Source organism: Rissa tridactyla, chromosome 4 (genome assembly GCF_028500815.1).
Source record: "Rissa tridactyla isolate bRisTri1 chromosome 4, bRisTri1.patW.cur.20221130, whole genome shotgun sequence".
Taxonomy (NCBI): domain Eukaryota; kingdom Metazoa; phylum Chordata; class Aves; order Charadriiformes; family Laridae; genus Rissa; species Rissa tridactyla.
Genome location: NC_071469.1, coordinates 21,858,077 through 21,884,253, shown reverse-complemented (window position 1 = coordinate 21,884,253; position 26,177 = coordinate 21,858,077). Strand labels below are relative to the sequence as shown.

Below are 26,177 nucleotides of genomic sequence, written 5' to 3'. Positions count from 1 at the left end.
GACAACCAAGTGTGAACTAAGAGCCATGCAAGCTGCTACTGTGTAATGACTCTATTTGCTTTTAACTGTACTTTTGTGATCTTAAGAAATAATATTTCAACAGTATTGTTTTCAAGTTAAAATGCACCGTGCCCTCTGTTTCTGGACTCCGCTGCAGATAGGTTTGGAAGCAGACAGACTAAACTAGAGCTTCCTCTACTGAACTAGATCAAGCAACCTTCAAAGACAAGCTCTGCCTGAAAGCTGTGACTTGTCTCTGCTGTTTTCTGCAACATGAGACCAGCTCTGCCATTTTATCGAACAGAACAATGAACCTCAGGCAATCTAAAGCAGAATAGAGAAAGCAAGAAGGAAAACAGGAGAAAAGACACTGTGCAATATTTCAAACAATTACGTGTCCAATGCCTGGTACCAAGATTGACTTGATTCTAACCTGTTACTTCCGAGAACAGCCCATCTCCACTCACATAACAGATGTACTTTTTTAAGACACAGCAACAAAGAACGATGCTGTTTTGAAAGTTATATGAACACAAACTTGAGATTATCCCTTACATAGAGTGAAGAGTGGGTGTTTTTCCTTGAAATTAAGCAAAACTAGCACATTGCTTTTGGGGAGGGGAAAGGGGGGAAAAACACACAACAAAAAAAAAACCACAAACCCACCGCATAACAGAAACCACACAATTATTGCTTGTTAGACATTGAAGAAAATACATCTAGAGAACTATTTGTGAAGGGAAGTGAAAAATATTCCAGAGTCCTTGAAATCTGACAGATCACCAACTAGTAATTGTCAGGTCCCTGAACAAGAGTACCATTTAATCAGGAGAGGGAACTATCCTACAAACTTAAAATGGAGTTTAAAAAGCGTATCATCTCAAGGACTACCTGCATTTTTCTTAGGCCAAAAAGGAATTTAGAGCAAAAATAAAACATGAATACAGTTCTGAACTCGCATCAAAGAAGAGAAAATGCAATTCATGTTACTCTGAACTCTCAACTAAGGCAGGGTGACAAGTGTTCATTCTCTACAATATAAGATGCTTAAGGAGAAAACCATGTGAACTGAAAAAAAACTGATGATCTCACAAAGCTGCTGATCCCATTCTAGAAGGCCTGAAAGCCAAAACTTTGCACAGCTAAAGATGACAAAGACCTATGAAGTACTAGCTAAGCAGAATACAGTATGTGGAAATTCAGAAGCATGAAATGCTGTGGGAAACATGACAGGAAACAATCATTACCATTATGAAAACAGACTGAAGCTGCAGAAGACTATCCCACCAAAGTTATCATTTGTACATCAGAAACTGAACTAAAGATAAAAGCGTGGACATCTGAGATTAACAATCCAGACCCACAGCAGTCAGAATTGGAAAATATTCCATGTTAAGATCCATTTGCATCCATCAGCAGTAGCCCTTTTGCTATTTCAGAGGCAATTTTGCTATGAGGCTTTTCATTACTGTGAGATGAATCACTATGAGGTCACTAAGATTCAACCTAGAAGCACCTCCATGGTTAGCTAGAAGCTTAACGTACAGTAACACTATAGATCACATAACAGCCAAAAAAAACCCAAGTGTAATTAGGCAAGATGCTAATGAATAAAGTTGCTATATATAATCTAATGCTGGACAGAGACAAAATAGTCAGATCAAAACAACAGATATCTAAAGACTGTGCATACCTTTTCAAGCAAAAAATTACATCTAAGTACAAGGTATGAATCAACTTTGATCTTCTTGATCACCAGAAATCAGTACCACACTTCAAAAAAAAAATACACTTTATACAAACACAGGCACTTTGGACACACTGTTGAAAGTAACAGAATGTAGATTAATTTATGAACAAAAGAAGAGCAACTGACAATTTAAATTTGGATGGAGCGTACTTACATATTAGCTTATACAGACACTAACCGGGAAATTTAAGAATTATCTTCAGAATTACCCTTTCTCAGATTAAGCTTTTATAACCATCTGTCGAAGCCAGCATAAAATATTTACAGATGTCAACAAAAATTGGAAAGAGGAAACAGTCACAATAGATCTCAAAGCAAAACACAAAAACAAGTAAAGTGACTGTGTATAAGGCGAGTCCTTCATAAACCAGGCCATCTGCCTATCTACAGAATGAGTCAGAAGTAAAGAAATGTTAGCAGAGCTTGCACCTCATCATTAGGATTGTATAAGGGTTAAAAAAAAAAAAAAAAGAGAGGGAGAGAGAAAGAAAGAATGTTTACCATAAGACATCAAATGATGCCAAGCAATGGAGGGGATCCAATAGAAATATTTACATGAAGCATATAGCTGAAATTCACACCCTCAGATACCCAGGCTTCCTTTTAAGTCTAAGCAACTTCAGAGAATGTTTTCTGAATTGCCTCCTGAATAAAATCCCGAACTGCACTTAAGTGGCATATAATTCTCCTAACTCTTTTGTGGAATTCAGCATAAGCTTTTAAGCCATCATATTTAGAATCATAGGATCATAGAATGGTTCACTGGAACAAAGCTAAACAGGCTGACAAGGAAGATTGCAACTACTAGTCCCCATTTACATTAGACATTTCATAGACTGTCACTGAAGCAATGAGAGCAAAATGAGCAATGGTACCAGACCCTTTTACAGATAATTTAAGCCAGGTTTGTTAGATTCCAAAGCCTGGAAAAAAGCAAACAACAGATCAATAGTCATTCTTCTTCATAACCAGGAGGAGATATTCCTCCTCCCCTCCATAATCAACGCTTATCATAGTTACCAGAAGATAAATAACAACAAATTCCTAGACTACAAAACATTTTTTAAAAATATTGATTCTGTAAAGAGTAAAATCCAGAGATTTAAGTTTTATTAAGGATGATTCATGAACTTACTCTCTTAAAACACTCTTCATACCTACCACAGCAATATGAGAACATATATATATTTTAGTGCTCAAAAAGAGAAGAGTAGAAGTAAAAGCAATCCAAGCTTTGAAATATTCAACTATTAATATATCCTGATCTCTAAACAATATACAGAACTAGTACAGAGTCATATAAAAAAAAATGTGTCTTACTGAAAATATCATTAAAGAAGTATCTTTAAACTTTCATAAAAAAGTTTCCTCTAAGAAATTAAAAAATAGAATATTGTAAAGCTGCCAGGTGTAGCTCTGTAGCAAACACTGAATACTCTATTTAATGTTTGATTCATCATGGTTTTTAGCCATAGGAATTTTCACAATGACTTATGATGAAACATGAACTTTACAGTTTACAAATAAATCCATTCTAGGTTAAGTTCTCATTCAAGAAGGGGTAACTAAAAATTTGCAATATTAAATCCTTCAGGTAGTCCTTGTACTTATTGTCTGAAGCCTTTTATAGTTTCATACTGAATTATAAGTTAGATTGTTTGACCCAAGCGGAAGTTCCAAATTCCTCTGCCTCTGGAGCCCTGCAGACCATTGCTACATTGACTTCTGGGCTATATATGCCTTTTTGCATGTCATGTGTTACAGTCAGACAAATGGAAAAGTAAAACAAGTTCTTTAGTCTAAAGTTTATGATAGCATTAAAATGAATCCAGTATCCTCTTCAAAATGGACTTGCCAAAAGGACAAGAACAACATCTTAAAGCAAAGCAAACAACATATATACTGCCTATCGCCCACACATTCATGGAATGTCTCAAAGTTCCCTTCAAGATCCCAGTTTTGCTAATCTCTGCCTCTCACTGGGCAAAGCAGAGAGCGCACATGTATGCTGCAAGATGGTCGACTCGCTGCCTAGTCACATACACTGAAGGCTCAGGATCCTTTGATCACTTCCCCCCACCCCAAAACCAAGAGCTAAGACAGAAACCAACAGGAGGTGTGTGTGTTGGGGGGGAAATCTCACTGTTAACGGTTCTGTTTCCTTCTTACCTTCCTACATCACAAGTCTTTCTCTCTCTACCCATATCCTTCCCTATCACATAAAAATTTTTCCTCTAATAGGCTTTACATTTGCTATTGTTCAGTTATATGGCATTACTAGGAAACAAAATGTGAAGAGGCAACAATATTCTTTTTTCACTGTAAATAATAACTTCTTAGGTCTCCAAAAAGATTAGAAGTTGTACTAACTCTGAGTTTAGCCTTCAAAAATAAAACCTTTCCCTTTATAAGATTCCAAAAACAGATGCTGCAGAAAGTTTAATTTTCTTATTATTTTCACTGGAGAGCTTCAGTGAGAAAGTTACCACTTCCTACTATTTGATCTTTGGCATATTTTTCTTCTTCTTCTTCCTGAAAAGAAAAGGTGATTCCACTTTCCCAAAAATCTCATTTCCTTCCCAAAGTGAGAAGAGAAAGATGGTGACTATTCTGAAGTGGCTAAATTGTGAGGTTTCTGTCAAGGAAGAAGTGATTTGTGTGACAGGAAAAGAAAGGAAAAAAAAACCAGCTTGCTAAATATATTAGGAGAAAATCATTATTAACTGAAATGTGTCCTAAAAGACACTGCTGTATCTAATCTGCAAAATAACCAACTGAAGGAACAATCACTGAAGCACGTGCATGCTTACAGTTTCCCGACATTCTGATTCTTTGCATCATTGAAATAAAATAGATATACACAGAGTCGTGCCCAGTATTTGTAATACAGCAAATCACATGGCATTTCATAGAGGCACTCAAGTATTATGCACCACAGTTCCTTCCCTATCATGGACCCAATCTACATGCCTATGAAGTGATGTTTTTTCTGCAATTGCTTTTTGGTCACGCAACAGAAGAGTCTCAGGGCCCTAAGAATATGGGATGCAGAGCTAAAATTAAGGCTGACCCTACAAATCAAAGCCAGCACTGTAATTTCAAAGTCAAAGTTTAAAAGATGTCAAACCATGGTATGACAGGGTTAACAATCAACTGGGAGAAATAGCACTGCATATGCTCTAACTGTGTACTTTCATATGCTGCAATACTTGCTGGAAGGTAACAACAATCATCTGTTTCATTCTTGAAGACACTCATTTAATCTTAAATTCAAGTTTTATAGTATGTTCACGTACTCGGTTGACCATAATCAATGTCTGTCTCTAACTAGTTTAATATTTTTAGAGCAATTCCAAGGGTCACATAATTCCAAATGCAAAGTATAACTGTAGGTTCACCCGCATTTAGTTGATCTGAATGCCTAATTCTTTGTACTTTGAGTTTGTTATCAAGAGGTTCAAGCAACAACTTCCACAACATGAAAATGAGACACTCCCTTCTCAAAGAAGCCATTATTTCTACCACAATAGTGCACTCTTTCAAAGCACTGTGGAGACTGACCTCTTTTTCATCCGATGACAGCTGCTTTCGATATGTAATTCTAAATCATTCAATTAGTCACAGAGCTAGCAACATCAAAGAAACAACGCAGAGAGGAGGGGAACACTAGAATCTAAACAAATCGTACATTAAAAGGATATTAATGGTATACAACCTCAGTATTTAAGAACAACAAAGATCCTGTGGCTCCAGTTCTAGTTCTTGCATGTCCCCTTACCCTCTTTCCCAAAATGAGGCAAAAGTAAATAATCATGCTGCATGCTTTAAAACTGTGGTAGGTTGACCCTAGCCAGCAGCTAGGCACCCACACAGCCAGACCCAGTGCAAAAAAACCTAAGAAAAATATCCAAAGTACTCTACAGATTATTTATATATTTCTATATCAACAGAGGCTGACTGCAGTTTTTCTCCTCAAATTATCATATCTTTGTGCATTGTATAGAGACAAGTTCTGAAACTGTATCTTGATATGTCTTGCATAGTGATGACACTATTGACACCTTCAGGAGTAGGAGTCTCCCAGGAGTACATGACAGAGCAGCTCCCTCCTCCACCCTAATGCACCAGAAATAGAAAAGCCATTGCTAGAAAGCATTTTTCAGAAAGCAGAGTTTTCTAAATACTTAATAAGGAGAAGAGAATGAGAAGGGGAGAAGTAATTGATTCCTATTAAGCTGAACTTCAGAAGCTTAAGAAGACATGAACAAGCTTAAGAATTTTTAAATTAAAAGCAAGTAGTGGTACTTCCTGAATCTACAAAGCTTTAAAATCAGGATCAAAATGAAAATTGCTCATTAGGCTATATTAGACAGCTCTTTGTCTAGTTTATATGAATGTGTTTATTCTTCAAACTATCTTTAAATAACTATCTCACAGAGGATATGTGCTGTCTCAACTTCTATAAAAGAAACCTAGATGTAGCTGGGTAAATACACACAATAAATGTGTTCCACTTCCCTTGTCCCTACCTCTTTTTCTCCTGCACACTGAAATCTAGCAACACCCGAAGAGACAAGTATGTTTTCCACCAGCTCTCTTGCTGCTTCTTGAAAGAAGGAAACTACAGTCCGTTTGGTTTCTGCGTAGCTATCAGGAAGGGCGCCTTTTTTTTTTTTTTTTTTAAGCTGCAGTGATAGCTACATTCCGCTGGGGCACCTCCACTGTGCCCCTAGACCCGAGTGACAGGGGGACAGTAGGCTGAGTGCAACCAAAGAGACCCAGCACCATCACCTGCCTTCCCCATCGGCCCATCAGCCAATGTCGACTACAGTAACCCGAGGGAGGAGGTGTTCCCCCAAACTCCTGAGATGAACAGCATCATATACTTTCTTTTACTTCATCATTAAGAAAAAAAGAAGATGAAAGAAAAGGAACGAAGGGCACGGGTTAATAGCACCTCAATTAGTATATTCTCTGTGTTTATTACATCTTGATCATGTTTTAAAAGCGCTTCTAAACGAACAGTAAAATCTAGATTTACTGCAGTATTCAAGTTGCCTGGAAACTTCTGAGAAGCAGAGAGTCCCTATTAAAAAAAAAAATTATATAAAGAGCTTCCCCAACACAACAACCTACGATTGAGCATTTCTGCTGTATCTTGAAAGGTCATATTTATTTCACGTGTTGAACTACTTCTCCAGAGGGTCTCCAAGTAACTACTGAGCTACAGGAAGATACAGAGACTAAAAAGCCAGATAACTCTGCGGCTACATGTTGGCACATTCCCCTCCCTACAATTCCGGCATTTCACCGAGGTCAGAGAAAAGCTGTCACATAAACCGACATCATTTAGGAGTGTAGCAAACAGTCCCGTCCCCGTCCCCCCCCAATACGGACATAGCCATTAAAGTCAAACACACAATTTAAAAAAAAAATAAAAACAAATAAAATAATTATAATAATAAAAAAGAATGGCTAACCCTTATCTCCTTTAAAAGCGTCAAACACCACTGGGGAAGTGGGACAGGGGAGCCAAATGCGCAGAAGTCCAACCGAAATACTTTTTTCAGAAATAAAAGAAGGGACATTCCCCTCCCGGCCCCCCTCTGACACGCTCCTGCCTGTGTCTTCCAGCTCACCCTCATTTTTCTGCCCCCGCACCGGAGATTTGGCCCCCATGGTCCCGATCAACTCCCTTCAACCTCCTTCCTCAGCGCTTCTTCCCCACGTCCCGGCAGCCCGGGCCCCCCTTCCGCGCTTCCCGCCGCCCTCCCCTCAGGCGGCAGCGCTCTCCTCACCGCCCCCCACCCCGCCTCGACCCTCCGCCCTGGCCCGCCCCGCTCACCGTTCCTCAGCTCATGCTTGACGGTGAGGAGCGGCAGCTCCCCTTCCTCCGCCGGGCCCGAGGGTCCCTCCATGTTCTGGCAGGCGGGCGCTCCCCCGCCTCTGCCGCTCCCCCTGTGTGTGTGTGCGCGCGGAGGCGGGTGGGGGGACGTCACCTGGCCTGAGGCGGATTTTATTTTCCAGGGGCGCCCCGGGGCAGCGGAGCCATGCAGGCGCGCCGGGGGCGGAGGGGGGCGGCTGTTCTCCCTTCCGCCTCGGGGAAAACGGGATTAAAAAAAAAAAAAAACAAACCAAAAACCAACCACAAACCCCACACCACCCAACAACAAACAGTTATTAAGATACAGGGAGCCACACGCACGTCGGCTTCCCTCCCCGGCCCTCAGGGCCGGCCCATGTCCTTGCGGCTCCCCTCCCCCTTGCTCCGGCCGCCCTCCCCGCCCAGCGGCAGGGAGCGGAGCCGAGCCGAGCCGACACGAGCCGAGCCGAGCCGAGCCGAGCCGAGCCGAGTCGAGTCGAGCGCGGCCCAACCGGGATAGGCTCAGCGAGCCGGGAGGAGGGGGCGCCAGCGCCTGAGCAGGAGCCGTTCCTCAGGGCGCCCCCTCCCTCCCTCCACTGAGCGCTCATTGGGCAATCGCGCCCGCGAACACCAGCAGCTGTTGGGCAGGGAGGGCCCTAGGTCCCGCCCCCCGCCCTTCCGCCGAGCGGCGCGCTCTCTCATTGGGTCAGCTGCTGCGCCAATCGCTGGCCCCGCCCCCGGCTTCCCCCCAATCCCTCTACTCCCTGATCTTGTTTGTAAACATTCCCGCCCGCCTCTCCCACTCCCTCCCGGACCCCGCTTGAGGGCGGGCGCTGGGTTGCCTGGAGAAAAGGGAAGGTGCTGATTGACCAATGGGCCTGTCAATCATTCGAGGAAGCGGGCGGTGGCGCCCCTCCCTGGGCTTACGGGCCGGTTCCATTTTACTTGGGGGGGGGGAGCAGCCGTGGGCTTACCCACTCGCAGCGGTAGGAGGGGGAGGCGACGGGCTGGGGGAGCAGGGGATCCCCGGGCGCGGGAACGACACGGGGCAGGGAGGAGCGAGGGACGGCCGGGGGGGGGTTCCCACGGGGCCCTGACCGCCCGCTGAACCCCCGCCTCCTCGCCCGGCGCGGGCGGTGTGTGCGGGCCCACAGTGGCGGCCCGTGCGTGCGGCGCGGCTCGGCCGCCTCGCTGGGCTGGGGCAGCCGGAGAGCTGCCGTGCGATGCGGCACGTCGGTATGTCCGCCTTCGGGCCGGCGCTCGGCGCCGGGTGACAGCCCCGCGGCGGTGCGATAACGCGCTCCGGCCGCGCAGGGCCCCGCAAAACGGGGGGGCGCGGGCGGCGGGCGGGCGAAGGCCTGGAGCCGGGCTGCGCTGAGGGGGCTGCGGCCAGCGGGCGCGCCTGAGGCGGCATTCGCCCTTCGTGGGGAACGGGGAGGGGGGCCAGCGGGCCGGGCTGGGGGAGCGGGCGGCGTCCGGGGCCCGGCGGCAGGGCAGCCAGCGGCGCCGTCGCCTTGGGAGGTTGCGGAGACGGAATTTACGGGAAGATAAAACAACTTTCGTGATGGCTGGAAGGTGACAAAGCAAAGAGGGTCTGTGCTGGTTGTGGCGGCTCGGGGAGAGTTCGTCCGGGGGTTGCCTGGCTCGGCGTGAGGCGGGAGCGGGAGGAGGCGCCGGGCGCAGGTACCCGGCTCACAGGGCACCGCTGGGGACATTTTTACATGGTCCTGCGAGCTGCCTGGGACACACCGTCCTGACAGCCGGTTTTGATTCCCGTTTTAAGGAAGATGTGTTTTGAATCATATTAGACCTGTTCATCTCACTTAAGCCTCTCAGTCTGTTACATTTCGGAAGCAATCTGATACATGTAACGTAGTCAACATTTCCTTGAGACAGGTCACGCAAATCACTTTTCTCCCCTTTTCTTAGTTACAGTAGTTTCTGAGTTGCCGCTTTTGGATGCGGTTGCCTCCTGTCCTTTGACACTATAACAAGATGCTGGTTCACGATGCCATGTCACATACAACAGCTGTGTTCACTCAGAGTCTGATTCTGGTACATCAAACATCAGTGAAATAAAATCATAGAATGGTTAGCATTGGAGGGGACCTTAAATATCATAGAATGGTTTAGGTTGGAAGGGACCTTAAAAATCATCTAGTTCCAACCCCCCTGCCATGGGCAGGGACACCTCCCACTAGACCAGGCTGATCAAAGCCCCATCCGGCCTGGCCTTGAGCACCTCCAGGGATGGGGCAGCCACAACTTCCCTGGGCAGCCTGTTCCAGTGTGTCACCACACTCACAATAAAAAATTTCTTCCTAATATCCAATCTAAATCTACCCTTTTTCAGTTTAAAAACATTACCCCTTGTCCTATCACTACACTCCCCAATAAAGAGTCCCTCACCATCTTTCCTGTAGGCCCCCTTTAGATACTGGAAGGCCGCAATAAGGTCTCCCCAGAGCCTTCTCTTCTCCAGGCTGAACCACCCCAACTCTCTCAGCCCGTCTTCACAGGAGAGGTGCTCCAGCCTTCTGATCATCTTTGTGGCCCTGCTCTGGACCCGCTCCAACAGGTCCATGTCCTGCTTATGTTGGGGGCCCCAGAGCTGGACGCAGAACTCCAGGTGGGGTCTTCTGTTAACATCTTCTGTTAATCTTTTATTTACATTCCAGTATTATATATTTTTGTATATGTTTGTACACATAAGTATAAAAAAAATGCATGTACATATATACATACCCACATTTCTACAGTTTCCTGTAGAGAGTTTGGGTTGAACTATTTAAAGTTGAAAAGAGCTTCCTACTATAGAATTGTTTAAATACCAAACCTCAGTTTTAGGGCGCTTTAGGGATTATTTTGCTTCCCAGAAATTAAAAATACTATCCAAGGGCTTCATAGTATTCCTGGTAAAACTTTTGAAGGAGTTTAGCACAAAGCACTGCAGGTGTTCTGTTGAGGTATCTCCTTGTAGCATATGATACACACATAAATTCACTGAAATGTCCATCCAGTTACTGCCTTTCCAACAGTATCACGTCAAAGCTATAAATATAGAAAGTCTGATCACAAAGATGTTTTCAAACTGAAAAATAATTGATTCAGTAACTTTTGTCAGTTGATTTTAGAAGCCTCTCGATTGCAGAGACAGTAAATGCTACATCAGTGTAATATTAAATTACAAAAGGAAAAATAATGAAAATACAAAATAAGCTGATAAAGTTCATTGTTCAATTAAATTTTTGCATCTTTGTAACTAATGGCTCCTTTGAACAACTAGTGGGGAGTGTCAGTTTTACTTCTTCTTTACAGAGATTAACAACCTCTTCTGATTATTCTGTCCCAGATGTTACATTTTGAAGAGACTGGTGCTATATTTCATCCAGCGGCTCTACTAGCCTACACTTTGGACTAACTGTCCCTGGCAGCTGCAGAAGAGAGAAACTGAAATCTGACTCCACGCTGTTCCTCACTAGCACTCGGTGTGAGTGAAGCTGGCAATGAATCTTGTGGTTGCTAGTAGTCTCGGTTTCAGATGTTCATAGCTTAACAGACTTTATCTGCTAATTTGCCTCAGCCTGAAACCTTCTCTTTTCTCCTTTTAAATTTCAGCTAAAGCAGCTATAAAGAGTGAGGCATTAACCCTAAAACATTGAACCAAGGTTAATGATCCTATGTGGTAGCTGCTGACTATGCATATAGCAAGACACAGTGATTACCCTGTATATCTAGATTTAAGTTGTGACTGGGCTTGGCAAGTACCATTGCATGAACTGAAAGTTCATTGTTATGACTGAGGGACCCGCTGATTTGCTTGCACCTTGGGAAAAGTAACTGAGCAACATGGTCATTCCTTTAAAAAAATTGATATTTTTCACATAACAAAATATTTTTGCAGTTGGATTCTTGTGTCATACCCAGAAACAGCAAAGCAGCCCTACGGAATGCTTGGAAAGAATCCCACCTTTTGACAGACAAAAGAGCTATACTTATACTGAAATCCTAAACCTCCTGTCAGTAGTCCATGAGTACATGACTATGCTCAAGTTTTTATTTCAACCGAACTTTTGGGAGCAGTGGAGGATTAAACTTGGTCGTGTGCTTGATTTAAGAGTGGACCTTCAGTGGAGTGGTCCAGGCATAGTGGGCTGGTTTCATTACTTCCCTCACCTTTGTCTTTGAAACAGCACCACATAGCTTTGTGGTTGTTTGTAAAAGGATGCAGTTTTGTCAGCCTTAAGGGTAGATAGGATTTACAGGCAGGTGGAAGCATACAGGCTACATCTGTACCAGAAAATAAAGCAGATTAGGCCTTGTCTTTATGTGTCAGGGCAAGTGGCATGGCATAGCTTGAATGCACACAGCTAAATTCTTTCCCCTTCAAAACAGGGTGGCCTTTTCCATACTGCCTGCTGGATTTATACAGATGGCAAACTGTTACTGAGCCATGCTAGACCCCAACTTGTACGAGGACATTGTCTGGGAGAGGACTAGTCAGGGGCCCAGCCATTCCTGAAAGCATGCCAGCAGTCAGAATCTGCCTTTGTACCATTTAAATCACCAATGCAGACAGTCATAGGGTCAGATGAGGGAGGAAATTTGACTTGAGCCTGCAGCCAAAGCAGGCAAGTGGAAGTACAGAAACAATGATGGGCTACAGACCCACACGGAGTAGAGAATGGTCTGCAGGAGATTCCTTTATAGTTTGGAGAAGTAAAACCACCCTTGCTATGTAAACTGTGCTTTTAGAAGTGCAGCTCTGAGTGCAATTTAACTGACTGTTCTTTGCATTTCAAATACTCATTTATGTGTGTGAGACTGAACAAAAAATATTTGGCATAATTGTGCATTCAATAAATTAGCTCTCCAGTGTTAGAAGGGAAAATACTTTGTGTAAAAACAATTAAAAACCATGGGGTAATGCAGAGCCACTCTCCCTCCATAGTGTAAATGTATTTTTTTTTAAATAGCATTTTCATATTCATGTGTACAATAAGAACAACCTCGCAGGTCAATCAACCAACAGTTCAGTGTTTGGGCTGAGCTGCAAGTTTGGGAACATGGAGTAACACAGTTCTAAAGATAGATGTCCCTTCTCTACCCCACAACACAACTGTTCAAAAATATGTGTATTTACTTGCCATTGCTAATTGTGAAGAGAGGGAGGGAAAAAATCTTGTGGGAAATACCCACATGGAAAGACATTATTGAACTTCATTTAAGAAAAAGTGTCACAACATTTCCTTTTTGGTTTTAAAAGAGGGGATGTGCCAAGCTGGTTTGAGGGCTGAGGTGAAATTGAAATGCTCAGTGTACAGACTTCAGAGAGGAAATGAGAGAGAGAAAAAAAGAAAAAAATGAGTGCTGTAGCTGCATACTTCCAGGGTGTCATTGCTTTACAGTTTCGAGGTACTTAATTTACTTTCTTTCTGAAGGGGAGCTGCATATGAAAAATGTAGTTTCTATGGAGCTAAAGTTGGAGGCGTCTGTCGCTTTCTTATGGTCATTGAATTGTTACAGAAATAGGTGTTATTTTCAAAGTACAAATGTTGGAAAGCCAGATGATACAAAATGTTCCCCTTAATCACTCCACGGAGAACACTTGCACAGCAAGGGAAAAAGAAGATCAAATTTTGGAAACCAAGAAATGAATTTAGGGAAGGACTCCCAGTGAAAGACAGTCATGACATGAAACAGCTTTTGTGTGAGATTTTAGTACAGTATTGTTTCTAGTTTCTACTTTACATATAGTATCTGTGATATTTTTTTTTTTTAAAATTTGCAATTTAACATTTTGTGCTTGGTAACTGTCAGAAAAGTAGACCGGGTAGGTAAATTTGCTGTTTAAAGAATTTTTGTATGAAACCGCTCTGGCCAACAGTTTTATCTCTCTAAAACCACTTAATGTCTTACCATGAAAGGAGAAGTTATGCTAAGCATCCAAACCTAATAATTCTCTTAACGGAAGTGGTACAACTCTGTCAGGAAATGGATCGTTTCTTGAAAGAGTGCAAATAAGTGAAGATGTTTTACTGATTCTAGGGTTACATCTTTGATTAAACTTAAGTCCTGTTTCAGTTAGTATTCATTTTTTCACTGAAAATTCATTTATTTTTTCTTCAGTTACAGTACAGTTACAACTACTATTCCCAGCAACACTTTCAAAAGTTTAATTGTTAAAAATCTACATGGCTATAAAAAAGAAACTATAAAAATATTTGTTACATTACTCGGTTTCTGATGAGGAAAAGGAAAATGAATGAACACTGTCCAGAGGGGAAAGGAAGCAGCACTATGTATTAAAACAGAAATAGGGGTTTATTTCAATTTCTGATCTGCTAAAATGTTAAAGCTAGGCAGAGATGGAATTTCTAGTTAATACAAATAATAGACTTTTGGATCCTAATCCTCACTCACTCGTAATAATTTGAAATTATTTTCAAATTTGTTGGAAGAAACACAGAGGGCTGTTCTACATAATGGTTTCATTAAACCTCTGAGTAATACCGACTGCAGTGTAATTAAACACAAAATCCTTTTCAGAAGACTCACATGTGAATTCTCACTATTTTTAAAATTGGCTGTAAACTCTGGAGAAAGGGACTTTAGAAAGGAGAAGCCAATCAAGATGATCTGAAAGCTAGAGATGAGGAAATTAAAACTTGTAACTCAGCATGGAGACCATGATACATCCTGATAGTTGCAGAAGCCATGCATCTGCTTTCCACCCCCACAGAAGGAAGCAAAAACATGAGAAAAAAAGTTATTAAATGGCAGAGCTTAAAGGTATGCATTGTAGTTCTTAAAGAGAGCCTACTGAAAAGGAGGTAAGGGAAAAAAGTGCCACATAAAATGAAGGGGGAAAGGGAGTTTTTGAAAAGCGTAAATGAAAACTAATAACTTAATTTCCACAACTTTTTTTCTACTGATGTATTTAAAGATATTGCATCTGTTAAATTACCATAGAGCAAAAAAGAGATTTAACAAAGTGAACAATGTTGCAGAGATTCCTTTTTTCCTTTTCCCTTTACCTTGACGAAAGTTGTATGGTTATTGATTTTGAACCTACTCTTTTAAATTTAAAAAGATACGATGCTCCCATGAATTGAAATAACAGAAAAGAAAGTCCTGAAACAGGCGGATAAATTAAGAGAATTATATTCCAGACTTAGGTGGTATATCTCTTGGAGTTTGGACAGAACTTGGAGCTCCTCAGAAAAAATACGAAAACTCCCATTAGTTTCAAGTACTATATCAGGTGATTGGAAGGCATCTCTTAATGTAGTGTAGTATAATATTATATAATATAATAAAATACAATATGATTTAATATAAGCAGCATTACAACTAAAAAAAAAAATTAAAGGACCGGGAAAATGTTTTGAGGAAAGATTTGAAAAATTACCCTTAATTTTAAAGAATAGAAAAAAAATTAAAATGGATTATAAAAACAGTAGATAAACATGATTACACAAACACAAACCAGAGATAACATACTACTGTGAAAAATCATGTAGTAAAACCAGTATCTATAATAACAAATTACAAATTTTCAGTATGTCTAAAAAAATGGGGGGTTTTAACGGAAGTTGCATAGTTGACATTGGCACTGTAAACTGTATGACTTGGGACTAGAGCTAACTGGTAACTGGTGCTCAGCAATTCTATAATTTCATTACTGTTTTTCTTAAATTTTTCATCCCGTACTGATTTATTCAGAGATAGGATACAACCTAGGGTATGTCTGGCTCAGCATCCGGTCCCCAGGGCTGGCCGTTAGCAGCTGTGTAGTGTCACAACAAACTGTGGTAAGAAACTTCTAAGGTTTAACTACGCAGACTATAAATAAAGACCTCCATGTGTTTGCTTTAACTTTGCTATTTGCTGGTTTCATGTGATGCCCCATAATGATTTAGTTAAAAAAGAGAGCAAATAATTGCTGCCTTTTATGTCCTCCATGCATTTATTGGATCTGCCCCTATTTCATAGGCAAACTCATAATGTGAAGCAGAAGTCCCCCTGCCTCAAAATGGCCAGTAAAATATTTGCTGTAGGTAGAGGTTATGTACTAGCAGTTCTTTGAGATTTCAGTAATCCTTGCACAGCCTCATTTCTTTCATTTTTCTTAGGTAAAGGGCTTACAGGGGGAAACCTAGGTTATTCAGATGTTAGAACCATCAGTTTCAATACGCTTCTTTTCTCTTCTCATTTAAAGTGCTTGCTGTGACAGTCTTTCAAGAGGATATCAAAACCCCAGTTGGTCAAAAGGCATTTTACACTTCTTTTGTAAGTTCCTCAGGATTTGCGTTTTCTCTGAAGTGTTAGACTTCTATGCAAAGAGATGTCCCATTAAGCAGTTTTCCTGTGTCTGTCATTTATTAAGTCTGGCTAAGAGTGAGGTTTGGCATCCTGCTCCTTACAACATGTCACATTGAAAGTTACTTTTCTGTTGTGACTGCTTGTTAACATATTGATGAGCAACATCACAGCAGTGCAGATTATTGACATTGTAAATAGCTCCATTAACACTGAGCTACTTCAACCCCCTGGCCCCCCAGCATTTTCTGGGATTTAATGAAGATTTACGCTAATATCACATATTTCTCCAGCTTCAAAAGAACACATTCCTATTCAACCATATTTTATTACACCAAATCCACTGTGTCATTACAGAAACTCTGTAGTAAGTGATTTGCTTCCCATTGGACTCAGTGTTACCTTCCTACAATGCTAGTGAGATGCATCTTCAAAATGGGAAGTCAAATGGGGCAAACCCCACAGATTCTTAGAATTACTTGTAATATGCAGAGAAGTTAGGATATGAATTCAGCTTAATCACTTGTTTTCTGAGTAACATATATCTGCAGCATGGCCTTATGATGTCTTCCCACCAAAGCATTTGGGTTTGAGTGGTAGTGAGTTGCTGTGAGATGTTTTCCATTATTTTCCTAAGTCTTTAGATAATAAATTGGTTAAATTGTTCCACTGTGTGACAGTATTTTTCTTTAGAAAGCTCTGTGATTGAAGACAGTGGACAAGCATGAGGTCCTGGTTTGGTTTATACATACAATAAAATAATTGCTTTTGGATAGCAAGTACTAAAGCAACAGAATTATAAATCGTTCGGGATTGGACATGAACCCACTGCAGTCATGGAGCGCTATCCTTTGATGGGTATATAGGGAGGAGGTGAAAGGGATTTCTGCAAAAATCATGCGTCTCTCCCTGCTTTTGTCAAACCCAGAGCAAGTGTTAATCCTTTATTTAATCTTGTGTTTCAAGCCAGAGCAGGACCATGCTTTCTGTAGCCTTTTATGTACCCTTTCTGACTTCAGATATCCCATGAAAAAGTAATCATTCCTCCTGTAAGGCACCGGTTGCCTAATCTTCCCAGTGCCTCTTTTTCTCTGCAGAAGTAACTGCCTTCTCTCACCCACCTACAGGCCCCAGGAGAGCAGCCTTCCCCCCACTCGTGCTTCTGCTACAGGAGCAGCAGCGTTCACTTGTCTTCAGTGAGAGAGTCAGGGATGTTACTGTCATAGTTGCACATCATCGCTCGTCTCTTCCTTTTAATGCTTTTACCTTTCTGGGTTGAAGCTTCACAGTGCATCTTCTTATATAGTCGAAACTTTGGGCTACAATTCAGTCAGTTTGGGCCCTGTTCATTCGGTTGTTCTGTTCGGGTTTGGAAACTTCATTCCTGCTGAGATTCTTAAAAGTGACAAATACAGAAATCATGTAGTCTTATTAAAACAGAGCCTTGTCTAGCATAACGATAAAACCAAAACATTTGAAGAAAGTCTGCCTACCCATCTGATTAATAATCTTACCATCCCCCGTTCATAGAATGTTCACTGCTAATCTTTAGCTATTTACTTAAGAGAGGCTTCTCTCTTGTCTTTCCTGTTTTTTTGCTGTTCTTGCATCTACCTGTTAAATCCACATCTTCATACAGTAAATATCCCAGCAGTCAAGCTACCTACAACATTCATAGGCTGTTTCAAAGAAGCCACAAAGGCATTCTGATTTATAACAAAAAGATCTATTCTGATTTATTACAAAAAAGATCTAATGAATTAATTCTAAATGATCTTTTATAGGTGGTGCTGAGGTTGTTTTCAAGCAGAAGTTTAAATTGAGAGACATACGCTTATGGTTTTAGTCATAGGACCTGCACTGTTCAGTGCAGGTAAGAGATGACATCTCTTTATACATAAGATAAAGTAATTGCTTTTGGACAGCAAATACCAAAGTAACAGAATTACTTCTTTAATGCTGAAGAGCTCTTGCTGTAGCCTGGAAGCCAGACCCAGAACAGAAAGGTGCCCCCCCCGGCCCCACCACCAATTTCTCATTAATGCGCTGTGATGGAAGCCCTTAGAGCACAACTGAGAACTGGGAAAACTTTGACTTTTTCACTGAAGCTGATAGTTACTCTAAAGATCAGAAGTTGGTGGTCCATCAAAAATACATGTCTATAGGGAACAAAATGGGCCATCTATAAGCATGGTAGCCTCTCGGTTCCTGTTTATGACAGACATTTGAGTTGTATGGCTTCGGCAGAGCTCGTGAACCCAATGTCTGTTAATATTCTTAGCTATTTTTAATATACATAGATTATATCCTAAATAATGCCTGCTTAATATACTTTGTTTTGCATATTTTCTTTCGTATACTCTAGTAACCATGGAAAACTCACATACAGATCATTCTATTCTTTAAACTATAAGATACCCATTTGGGACTGTCTTTTATTCTGTTAAATTTATGCAGTCTTGAAATAACTCTCTGTAATTGAAAACAGTTTGCTTTATATGATCAGCGATGGAATGAATGCATATATATTAAATATATACATATGCACACTTTTTTTGCCTAGAGTTTGAAACCATGTACTGATTGCAATGCTTTCCTTCTTCAAAAGGACTGGAAAATATTGTGTAATATTTTCCAAACGGAAGCTGGATCTACTCAGAATGCTTAGTTTTTAAACTTTCCAGTAAATGGGGAAAAAAAAAAAGCATGTTTATTGTTTGATCAGGAGGACACAGACTTGCTAATTTTTATATATTGTTTCATATTCTTTTATATGCCTTCTGGTAAACTATATTTTTGATGTCAAGCAAGAAAGTCTCACTTCTTTCCAGTCTTGTATTTCATGCTCCAGTGAACTTGCATTATTTGTGACAGTTTTCCCATGGACACAATGATTGTATATATCACATATCTGCAGTTTGAAGTGCTTAAGAGATTTAAAATTAGCCTTGTATAGCAAACTGCCAATGTCAAAGTCAGTTAATTTACAAAGACAAGTAGTATGAGAATGGAGAAAAGATTTCCGTTAGGGAAAATGGAGAGAATGGAGTTTGAAAGTCGTTAGCTACCATCATCTTTTCAAATGTTTTAGTAGTAGTAACTATTTTTTTAATAGCAGTCCTCTACTGCTCCATCAGCCTGACTGGAAATTGTAGCAGGTTCTAGTAACTGAAGCCTGTTCACCTTCCTTTGAGCTGATTAAAATCCCCTCTCTTCTTTCTGTGGTGAGAAACACCTTCAGCCTATATTCAAATGATAAATTTCCGTCTTCACCTATTATTAAAAATACTCCCCGATAGGTATGATATAACGATGTATCATGCAATATATCCTGCTGTATATGATTTTTGTTTGTTTGTTTTTATTTCCAAGTAGCCAAGCAATTACCTGTTTTGCGGATTTGTCTTTTTTGGTCCAGAAATGCTGATCCTGGATACTCACTCCATTTTCAAAATTTTAGGTGGTCCCAAAAATGTGTTTGCACAGTAATTATATTAAAAGAGAAGCTAGCTGAATAGGCCTATGTTTCAGCCAAACTCACTACTCCCTTTCCCCCACAATCAAAACCCCACACATTTGACTAATCTTTTGGAGACAAATCCCATAGATTTTTCACAGTTTAGTGTTTACAAATGTGAATGCTCTATTTTAATTGTACATTTAGATTTGGAGATTTGGAGCCCATTAATGCAAGCTGCGGAGTGCTTTTAATGTCTTGTCTTTTTTCATTGCATATACTGTGTAGTCTTACCCTTCTTTGGGAGAAGATATTACTGGTAATAGCTAATTAATTGTTTTTGGAACACTCTTCTAAGATGCTTGTCTCAAGAGGATATATATTTATGGAATTAGGATTAAAGGAATGTCTGTGTTTGTAGATTGCATTCTAATATAAAGATAGTTTTGTTACTTTTAAATATGTTAGCTTTGGAACTGGAAGCCTAATAAAACAATCCATGCAAGATTCTTGGCTTTTGCATCTAGACAGTTCCCCAAGTAAATTAATTTAGGATGTAGCTACTGGAATCCATATGATGTGCTGCAAACTGCAGTTATATGGGATAAAGTCCACTTGGCTATCAGTTTTTATGTTAACCTCTGCAAACAAAGAAATCACCCTTAGCTTCGAAGTTCCTGAACCACAGTGGGTCATGGAATGCCGGAAGAATCTACCAGCTAAGTTTTGTCAATATTTGCTCTGATTTTAAACTCTTCCTTGTGTATGCATTATTGGCCACTGTCAAAGTCAAGATACTGGGCTTGATGTAGCTTTAATCCTATCCTCTGGAGAATACTGTTCTAATAATATTTTTAATTATTTGGACTTTATTTGTGCATTAATCCACACCATGAAACTCTTAAAGCACTATGATGTAATGGAAAGTGAAAATACATTTCAGAGAAGGAGGAAAATTAAGCCAGATCAAAACCCAATGCTCAAACAAGCCAAGAGTCTTTTCCCATTTGAAAACAAAATAAAACAAAACTCTCCATACTTAGGATATATAGTAAGTTACATGAAAAAAAATCCAAGAACAAAAATGGTTATGCAAAACTTAATATCTTAAAGCACCTCCTAAACAGAAGCTATGGAATTTTAAGGTACATTATTGCAATTATCTGGCACGTACACAGAAAATAGGATCAATAGTTCCTAAGCAGACAAAGAGCTAAACCTTGTTTCAGAACTGCATGGTTCATCAAAACTAATTAAATTATACCGGGGGTGTTAGCTTGTTCCATACACGTGTTTATAAAAAGCATGTGTATTGCTTCTGTGTGTTGCTTGTATCTTCTTTTGTCCTTACTTTTAACTTTTCTGTCACATCTTTCTTTACTTACATCTGTGTATAGTATATGGCTCGTATGCAAACACTTATGCAGATGAAGTACAATACAGCAAATGTTTAAGCACTTCATCTGTCCTTGAACTCAATAGGACTACTTATCTACTTATCTCTGTTACTTCTATTCGTAGAAGTACTATGGGTTTGAGTCCTTAAACTCTAAGCTCTGAGACAAAGTTTTATGCCTATTAGCTCAACTGTATCTGGGAACAAAATCCTAAATAAATAAAACAGCTTAAATTTTGTTCTGTGTTGCTTCTATACAAAAGATGGGCTCAAATCTGTATTAAAATGGAATTGTGGAAGTAGAGCACACCAACCTCTGTAGCTTATTTATATTTTAAAAATATAAAATGAGGTGATAGATCTGTAAGACATTTTCAGCCCTTTACCTTCTTATTGTTGGTAATGAAAATCAAAATTATGACATTAACATCTCTTTCAAGTCAGCTAACTGATGCTGCAGCATTATGAGTCATATCTTTAACACCAAGCTGCTTTAAAAAAAAGTATTTTAACGGTGATAAAAGGTATGACAATGATAGGCCTACAGGTCTTGCTCTATTTACCCATGAAACAGGGAAAAGCAGTAAAAGTTCAGGATGCATTCTATGAGCTAGAGAGGTGAACTGTGTATTTTTTCAACATCTTGAGTTCTCTGCTGAAACTGCAGATGAAGGCAGCGGTTTGAGATATTCACTCTCTCTGCTGTAACTGCATTGAACACAGTAGTGTATTGTATTAGCTGCTGAATTAGCTAACAGAGTGACAGCATTTAGTCATCTGATACCTGATCTAGTCTGCAACCAGAAATTTATATGAGTTCTTCACGTGACCTGTGTTAGGACCCAAGCCTAGCAAAATTTCTAAGCTTCTCCCTTGCATTTGCTGCACAGCCATGGTGCTGCTGCCACCAACAGTGACGCTCTGAGGTTACCATGATAGACTGGCTGCATCTGAATCATCCCCATGCTGCGGGGTCAGGCTGTATGGGACAGTTTGGTAAGGGCCTGTATCCTTTCCCTCAATTTAAAAGTGGAAGGTAATAGGGGATTTCCTTTTCAGAACACAATGCTTCAGTTCAAGCCCATCTTTCTTCTAGACAGTAGGCACCATTGCAGCGTATGGCTATAGGGTAGCTCATTCTCTGCGTCATCAAGGATTATTCTGGTGGATGAGGACAGTTGCCCAGTGAAATTATATCATATGCTGGTCTTGAATGACTGTTATGAGTTCAGGCACTGTTGGTACTCTGCAGCACCAACACACCGCTTGCAGAACCTCTCTTCCCATGGTTAGTGTGATTGCCATTTGTCTATAAAACTAGGTCATTCCTGATTCCTACAGATAACTGAACAATCAGTGTAGCAACACTCTCATTTGCTTGCTTGAACTGCCACATCATCCGAGGTCTTCCATCCTCCACGTTACTGCCAAGCTGAGGTCCTCAAAGGTTCACGTGTCATGGAGTCTTATATTATCTCAGTATAGGCAGGGGAAGAAGAGCTATGAATTACATACAGATCTTCATTTGGCTCCCACTACAAGGTGCTTACAAGGTGCTTTGACTGTCCAGGATTATAACTCACTAACTCTGCAAATACTTGTTCACAAGTTGGTGAACATTGTTATTGATGGTGAACATTGTCATTGATGATTTATGTGCTCTGTGATGTAGTCTACCAAATAAGTGTGTAACATCTGTGGTTTCTAGAGCTTGGACATCTTCACTAGGGACAAAGCAGCACTCTCTTCTCCATAGGGATTGCGGTCACTGTCAGACGTAGAGCATATGTCTGATGATTGATATTACTGCCTATCACTATTCCTTTTCATCATGCTGCTTTACTCAGTGTTGGCCAGTCAGGCCCTGAACTCTTGCAGGTACCTGGCTGCACCAACAGACCATCAAGGGACAGTTTCCAGATCATCATGACAACTATAGTTGCCACGTAATACCATAGTTGTCAGGTATGCAGTAATGAAAACATAGTAGTGCAGCCGTAACTTGTCTGAAACTTCATGGAGCCTTTCCAGTTGGAATGGATGCTGCAGAACAAAGCTGTTCAGGCATCCTTGACGCAGATTAACATTTAATATATGCGCAGAGTGGATACTCCAAGATAAAATAGCAGTCCGAGCACCATCACATAGCACAGTTGCTAACAGCACTTTGTCTACACTTACTCCTGGCAGTTGCAGTGAGGTATTCCTGCAGAGCCTGCCATCGATTCACCTGGTTATCCAAACGGCACCACATAAGCCAGGCGTTTCATCAGGGAAATGATGCTTGGTCCTTTTGAGCTCTTCACAGTCTTCTTGGTCTAAGAGCTGAAGGAATCAGTGGAACAACAAAAGTCAGTATGTCTCTATGAGAGGTGTTTGTGGAGGCAAAGGTGTTTGTACTTGGTAGTGTTTGGAGAGGTAAAATTCACTGGAGGTTCCCCAGGCACAGCCTACTAAGACATCCACATTTCCAGGACACTATCTTTGTGTAAATACATAGGCTGCAATCATTCCTTTAGTGACCATATCTAAGGAGAATTGCTTAGCGAGGAGCAATGGATGCAGTGACTTAGCACCTGCTGGCAGACATGTGAACCCAAAAGAAATGGCGTAATCCTGGGAGTAGCCTGAATGACATGACAGCAGGAGCATGGCACGTTTTTTTTTGGGAGCATGGTACTAATCTTATGGTGTGTAGGGAGCAGAACATCACTCACCTACTTACCTCTGGATGGAATTCCTTGGGAGGAACGGGCACCTTGTCAGCCCTGTGACCGTGCATGACGTGACTGGGTGTAACCTAGGCGGGGACATATTTTCTTATCAAAATAAGCACCTGTGGCTGCTGCCTTGCAAACAAAGCAATGCAAGTCACTGTACTTTGTCCTTTGGACTTCCACTTTCATTCTACACAAGTAAGAAGTGGAAAGAAAAAATTTCCTCACTTCAGGAATTTTTTATCCAGCCAATACTCATCACCGTGGCTGCAGCGTGCAGTACTCTGCTGGCTGGGCAGTGCTGCTTTGCAGGGCAGGCGAGAGGCTGGCATTGGTGGCCTGCAGGCAAGGTCCTCCTGCACCCTTGGGCTGTCTCAGCGTCAGAAGAGGCCAAGACAGAGAACTGGTGGCTGGACCCAGCCCAGAGAATTGTGGAGCAATTCTAAAGATCCGTAGCTCAGTGTAGATTGGGAAACTATATTTAAATACCGCCCTCATGTTTTTTTTCAATTTCTTGAATAAGCGCTTCTTGTCATCTTATATGAAAACAACCTCTGGTAGATCATTTGCTGTCTCTTCTTACTGCAGCTGGTGAGTATTCCTCTCAGCAAAGTCAAAGGCATGAAGTGGCATTTTTAAATCTCGATAAAGGCCCTTATCTCCTCTTATCTGTGTACAGTATCTTGCCAAAGTTGCGTGTAAATGAGGTGGCTGCTCTAAAGCTTGTTAGTTCTGTGTTTTTGTAAGGTGATGGGGCAAGGTATGCAGGTATTAGGATATGACCCAAGGGGTTGGAAGGGTGCATGAAGTCGTGAGACCTCATCCTTTGCAGGATAAAAAAGCCTAAACAATCGACGTCTTAGACAGATTGTGGCCATGCAAGGGCAGGGCCCCGCTGTGAACTATTCTCTAGTCTCTGCCCATATTACGCCACCTGAGAAACAATTTGTTTTGTCCCAGAGCAGAAGTCAAGTGTAAAATACAAACGCGGTGGTGGAAGTTCAGGGAGCCTGTGCAAGACATGTCACGCTAACAGGCAGTGCTGTCTGAAATGGCTGCTGGTAATTGCTTTCTGTTGTTTTTTTCTTAATATACTGGGAGCAAATAAACGTTGTGTGTCTTTTTTGCGAGTAAACAAGATTGCATCAAAGATTCATTGATTCTATCATCAGTTTCTCATCCTGACACAATCTGTAGGATCTTGAGTATAGGCTAGCTGCTTTAAGCAGCACAGAGAACACTAATGGAAACTCATTTAAATTTCTGTTTGCAGCCCTCATCTAAAGGTGCATAAACTTCAAAGGCAGATGCCCTGTATTTCAAGTGTAAAGTTAAATCTTAATTTGCTGCATGAGCCCCTGTCTGAAAATACACAAAGCACTTCCTCTTTGGAATGATACACGAAGCACTTCTGTGCTTTGAAATGATTCATAGCAGATGGGGAGAAAATGGATCATTAATTGATTCTTCAAATAAAACATCACAAGTATAACTGAGAGACCCGGTTGGAAAATCAAATGGAGTAAATTTTCAGAGGTTTGTATTTTTCACAGAAGTCTCTTGGCAGAATTTCAAATCAGCTTGATGATTAAGCAACAGGTCATTTTAAACCATGTTTGCGTTAACAAACCTCTGTAACCATACTCATACTAGGGCAAGGCATAGTACACAAAGGGTTTGTTAGATTATAATTAGTTCAGATTGCTTTCTATTATGTATCAGTAAAGGCAGCCTGTGGGGCTGGCTCATGTTTCACGTTACCCTGCTGTTCCTGTTGGTGCAGCAGTAGCTTTGGGTGAGCTGTCTGTGTGACAGTATCTGAAAAAACCTGCCCAGCAGTGTTAAATGGTGACCCCTGCACTTTTTTGGCCAATGAACCTGTACGTGCCATCACCCATTCTTATTGTCAAACTTTAAACTGAAACTAGGACAAAAGTGATAGAAACAATGCAAGGCTGTATTTCGTAACAGTCTTTGGGCTCCTTGTAAGCAAGTCTCTGCATTACACTTTGGAAAGTCGCTGCATTAAACCATATTCTTATTAGTGTATCAATACCAATGCAGAAACAAACCTGTAATCTGTGGCATCAGAAACTGGTGTTAACTACTTCGCAGTCTTCAAACTGACTCTTACCAGCGGTACTTTTTACAGGCTGTTTATTCTCAGGTGGTCCATCTTTAAAACCACAGAAATACTATATGGTTTTGGTTTTATTTCATGAATTTACCTCACACCTGTAAAGGCAAAGCAGTCCCACTGACACTTCTCAAGGGTGTTTTAATCCTTTTGTGTTATTATGTAAATTTTTGATTCATTTTTATCTGGCGTGGTTTAGCACAGCGGCATGGACACACCCACCGCATCTCAAAGTGTAATCTTTCTGACACTTAAATGACATTTTTCCATTTTCTTGGGTAATGAATAATTTACAGTGTGGGCCTGAAAAGAGTCTATGCTCATATTTAAATATCTGCGAAATTTACAGATTCGCTTTTTCATTCTGAAAGCTCTCAGGTGATACAGAATTACTTCCTTCTCTAAAGAGATTATGCTCTGCAGTTTATAAAGTGCTTTATAAACTATAGCTCAATCAGCAATTTAATGTAAAGGTACATAACTTTGCAAGGCTAGCTGGTGTTTCCACTGTCAAAAATTAAGGAAGAAATAATTA

The 26,177-nt window shown here is 40.9% G+C and overlaps 2 protein-coding genes across 9 annotated transcripts in view; one reads left to right on the top strand and one right to left on the bottom strand.

Annotated features, from left to right (window-relative positions):
* Window positions 1-8,231, bottom strand: part of RPS6KA5 (ribosomal protein S6 kinase A5) — a 78,848-nt gene extending 70,617 nt beyond the window's left edge. The window contains exon 1 of one of the 3 annotated variants that reach the window (XM_054197918.1): window positions 7,596-8,231. In XM_054197918.1, coding sequence (XP_054053893.1) covers window positions 7,596-7,668 — 73 coding nt within the window. In that variant the 5' untranslated portion in view covers window positions 7,669-8,231. The remainder of the gene's footprint in view (window positions 1-7,595) is intronic. The other 2 variants (XM_054197916.1, XM_054197914.1) reach the window with 2 other exon arrangements.
* Window positions 8,232-8,580: 349 nt separating this feature from the next.
* DGLUCY (D-glutamate cyclase) overlaps window positions 8,581-26,177 on the top strand; it is a 51,509-nt gene continuing 33,912 nt past the window's right edge. The window contains exons 1-3 of one of the 6 annotated variants that reach the window (XM_054200046.1): window positions 8,782-8,849; window positions 10,096-10,242; window positions 10,966-11,103. Coding sequence is in view for 1 of the 6 variants with exons in the window: in XM_054200052.1 (XP_054056027.1) it covers window positions 8,837-8,849 (13 nt within the window). In the remaining 5 variants the exon portion in view is untranslated. Of the gene's footprint in view, window positions 8,600-8,710; window positions 8,850-10,095; window positions 10,243-10,965; window positions 11,104-24,076; window positions 24,097-26,177 lie in introns of those variants that run through there. The other 5 variants (XM_054200045.1, XM_054200050.1, XM_054200048.1 and 2 more) reach the window with 5 other exon arrangements.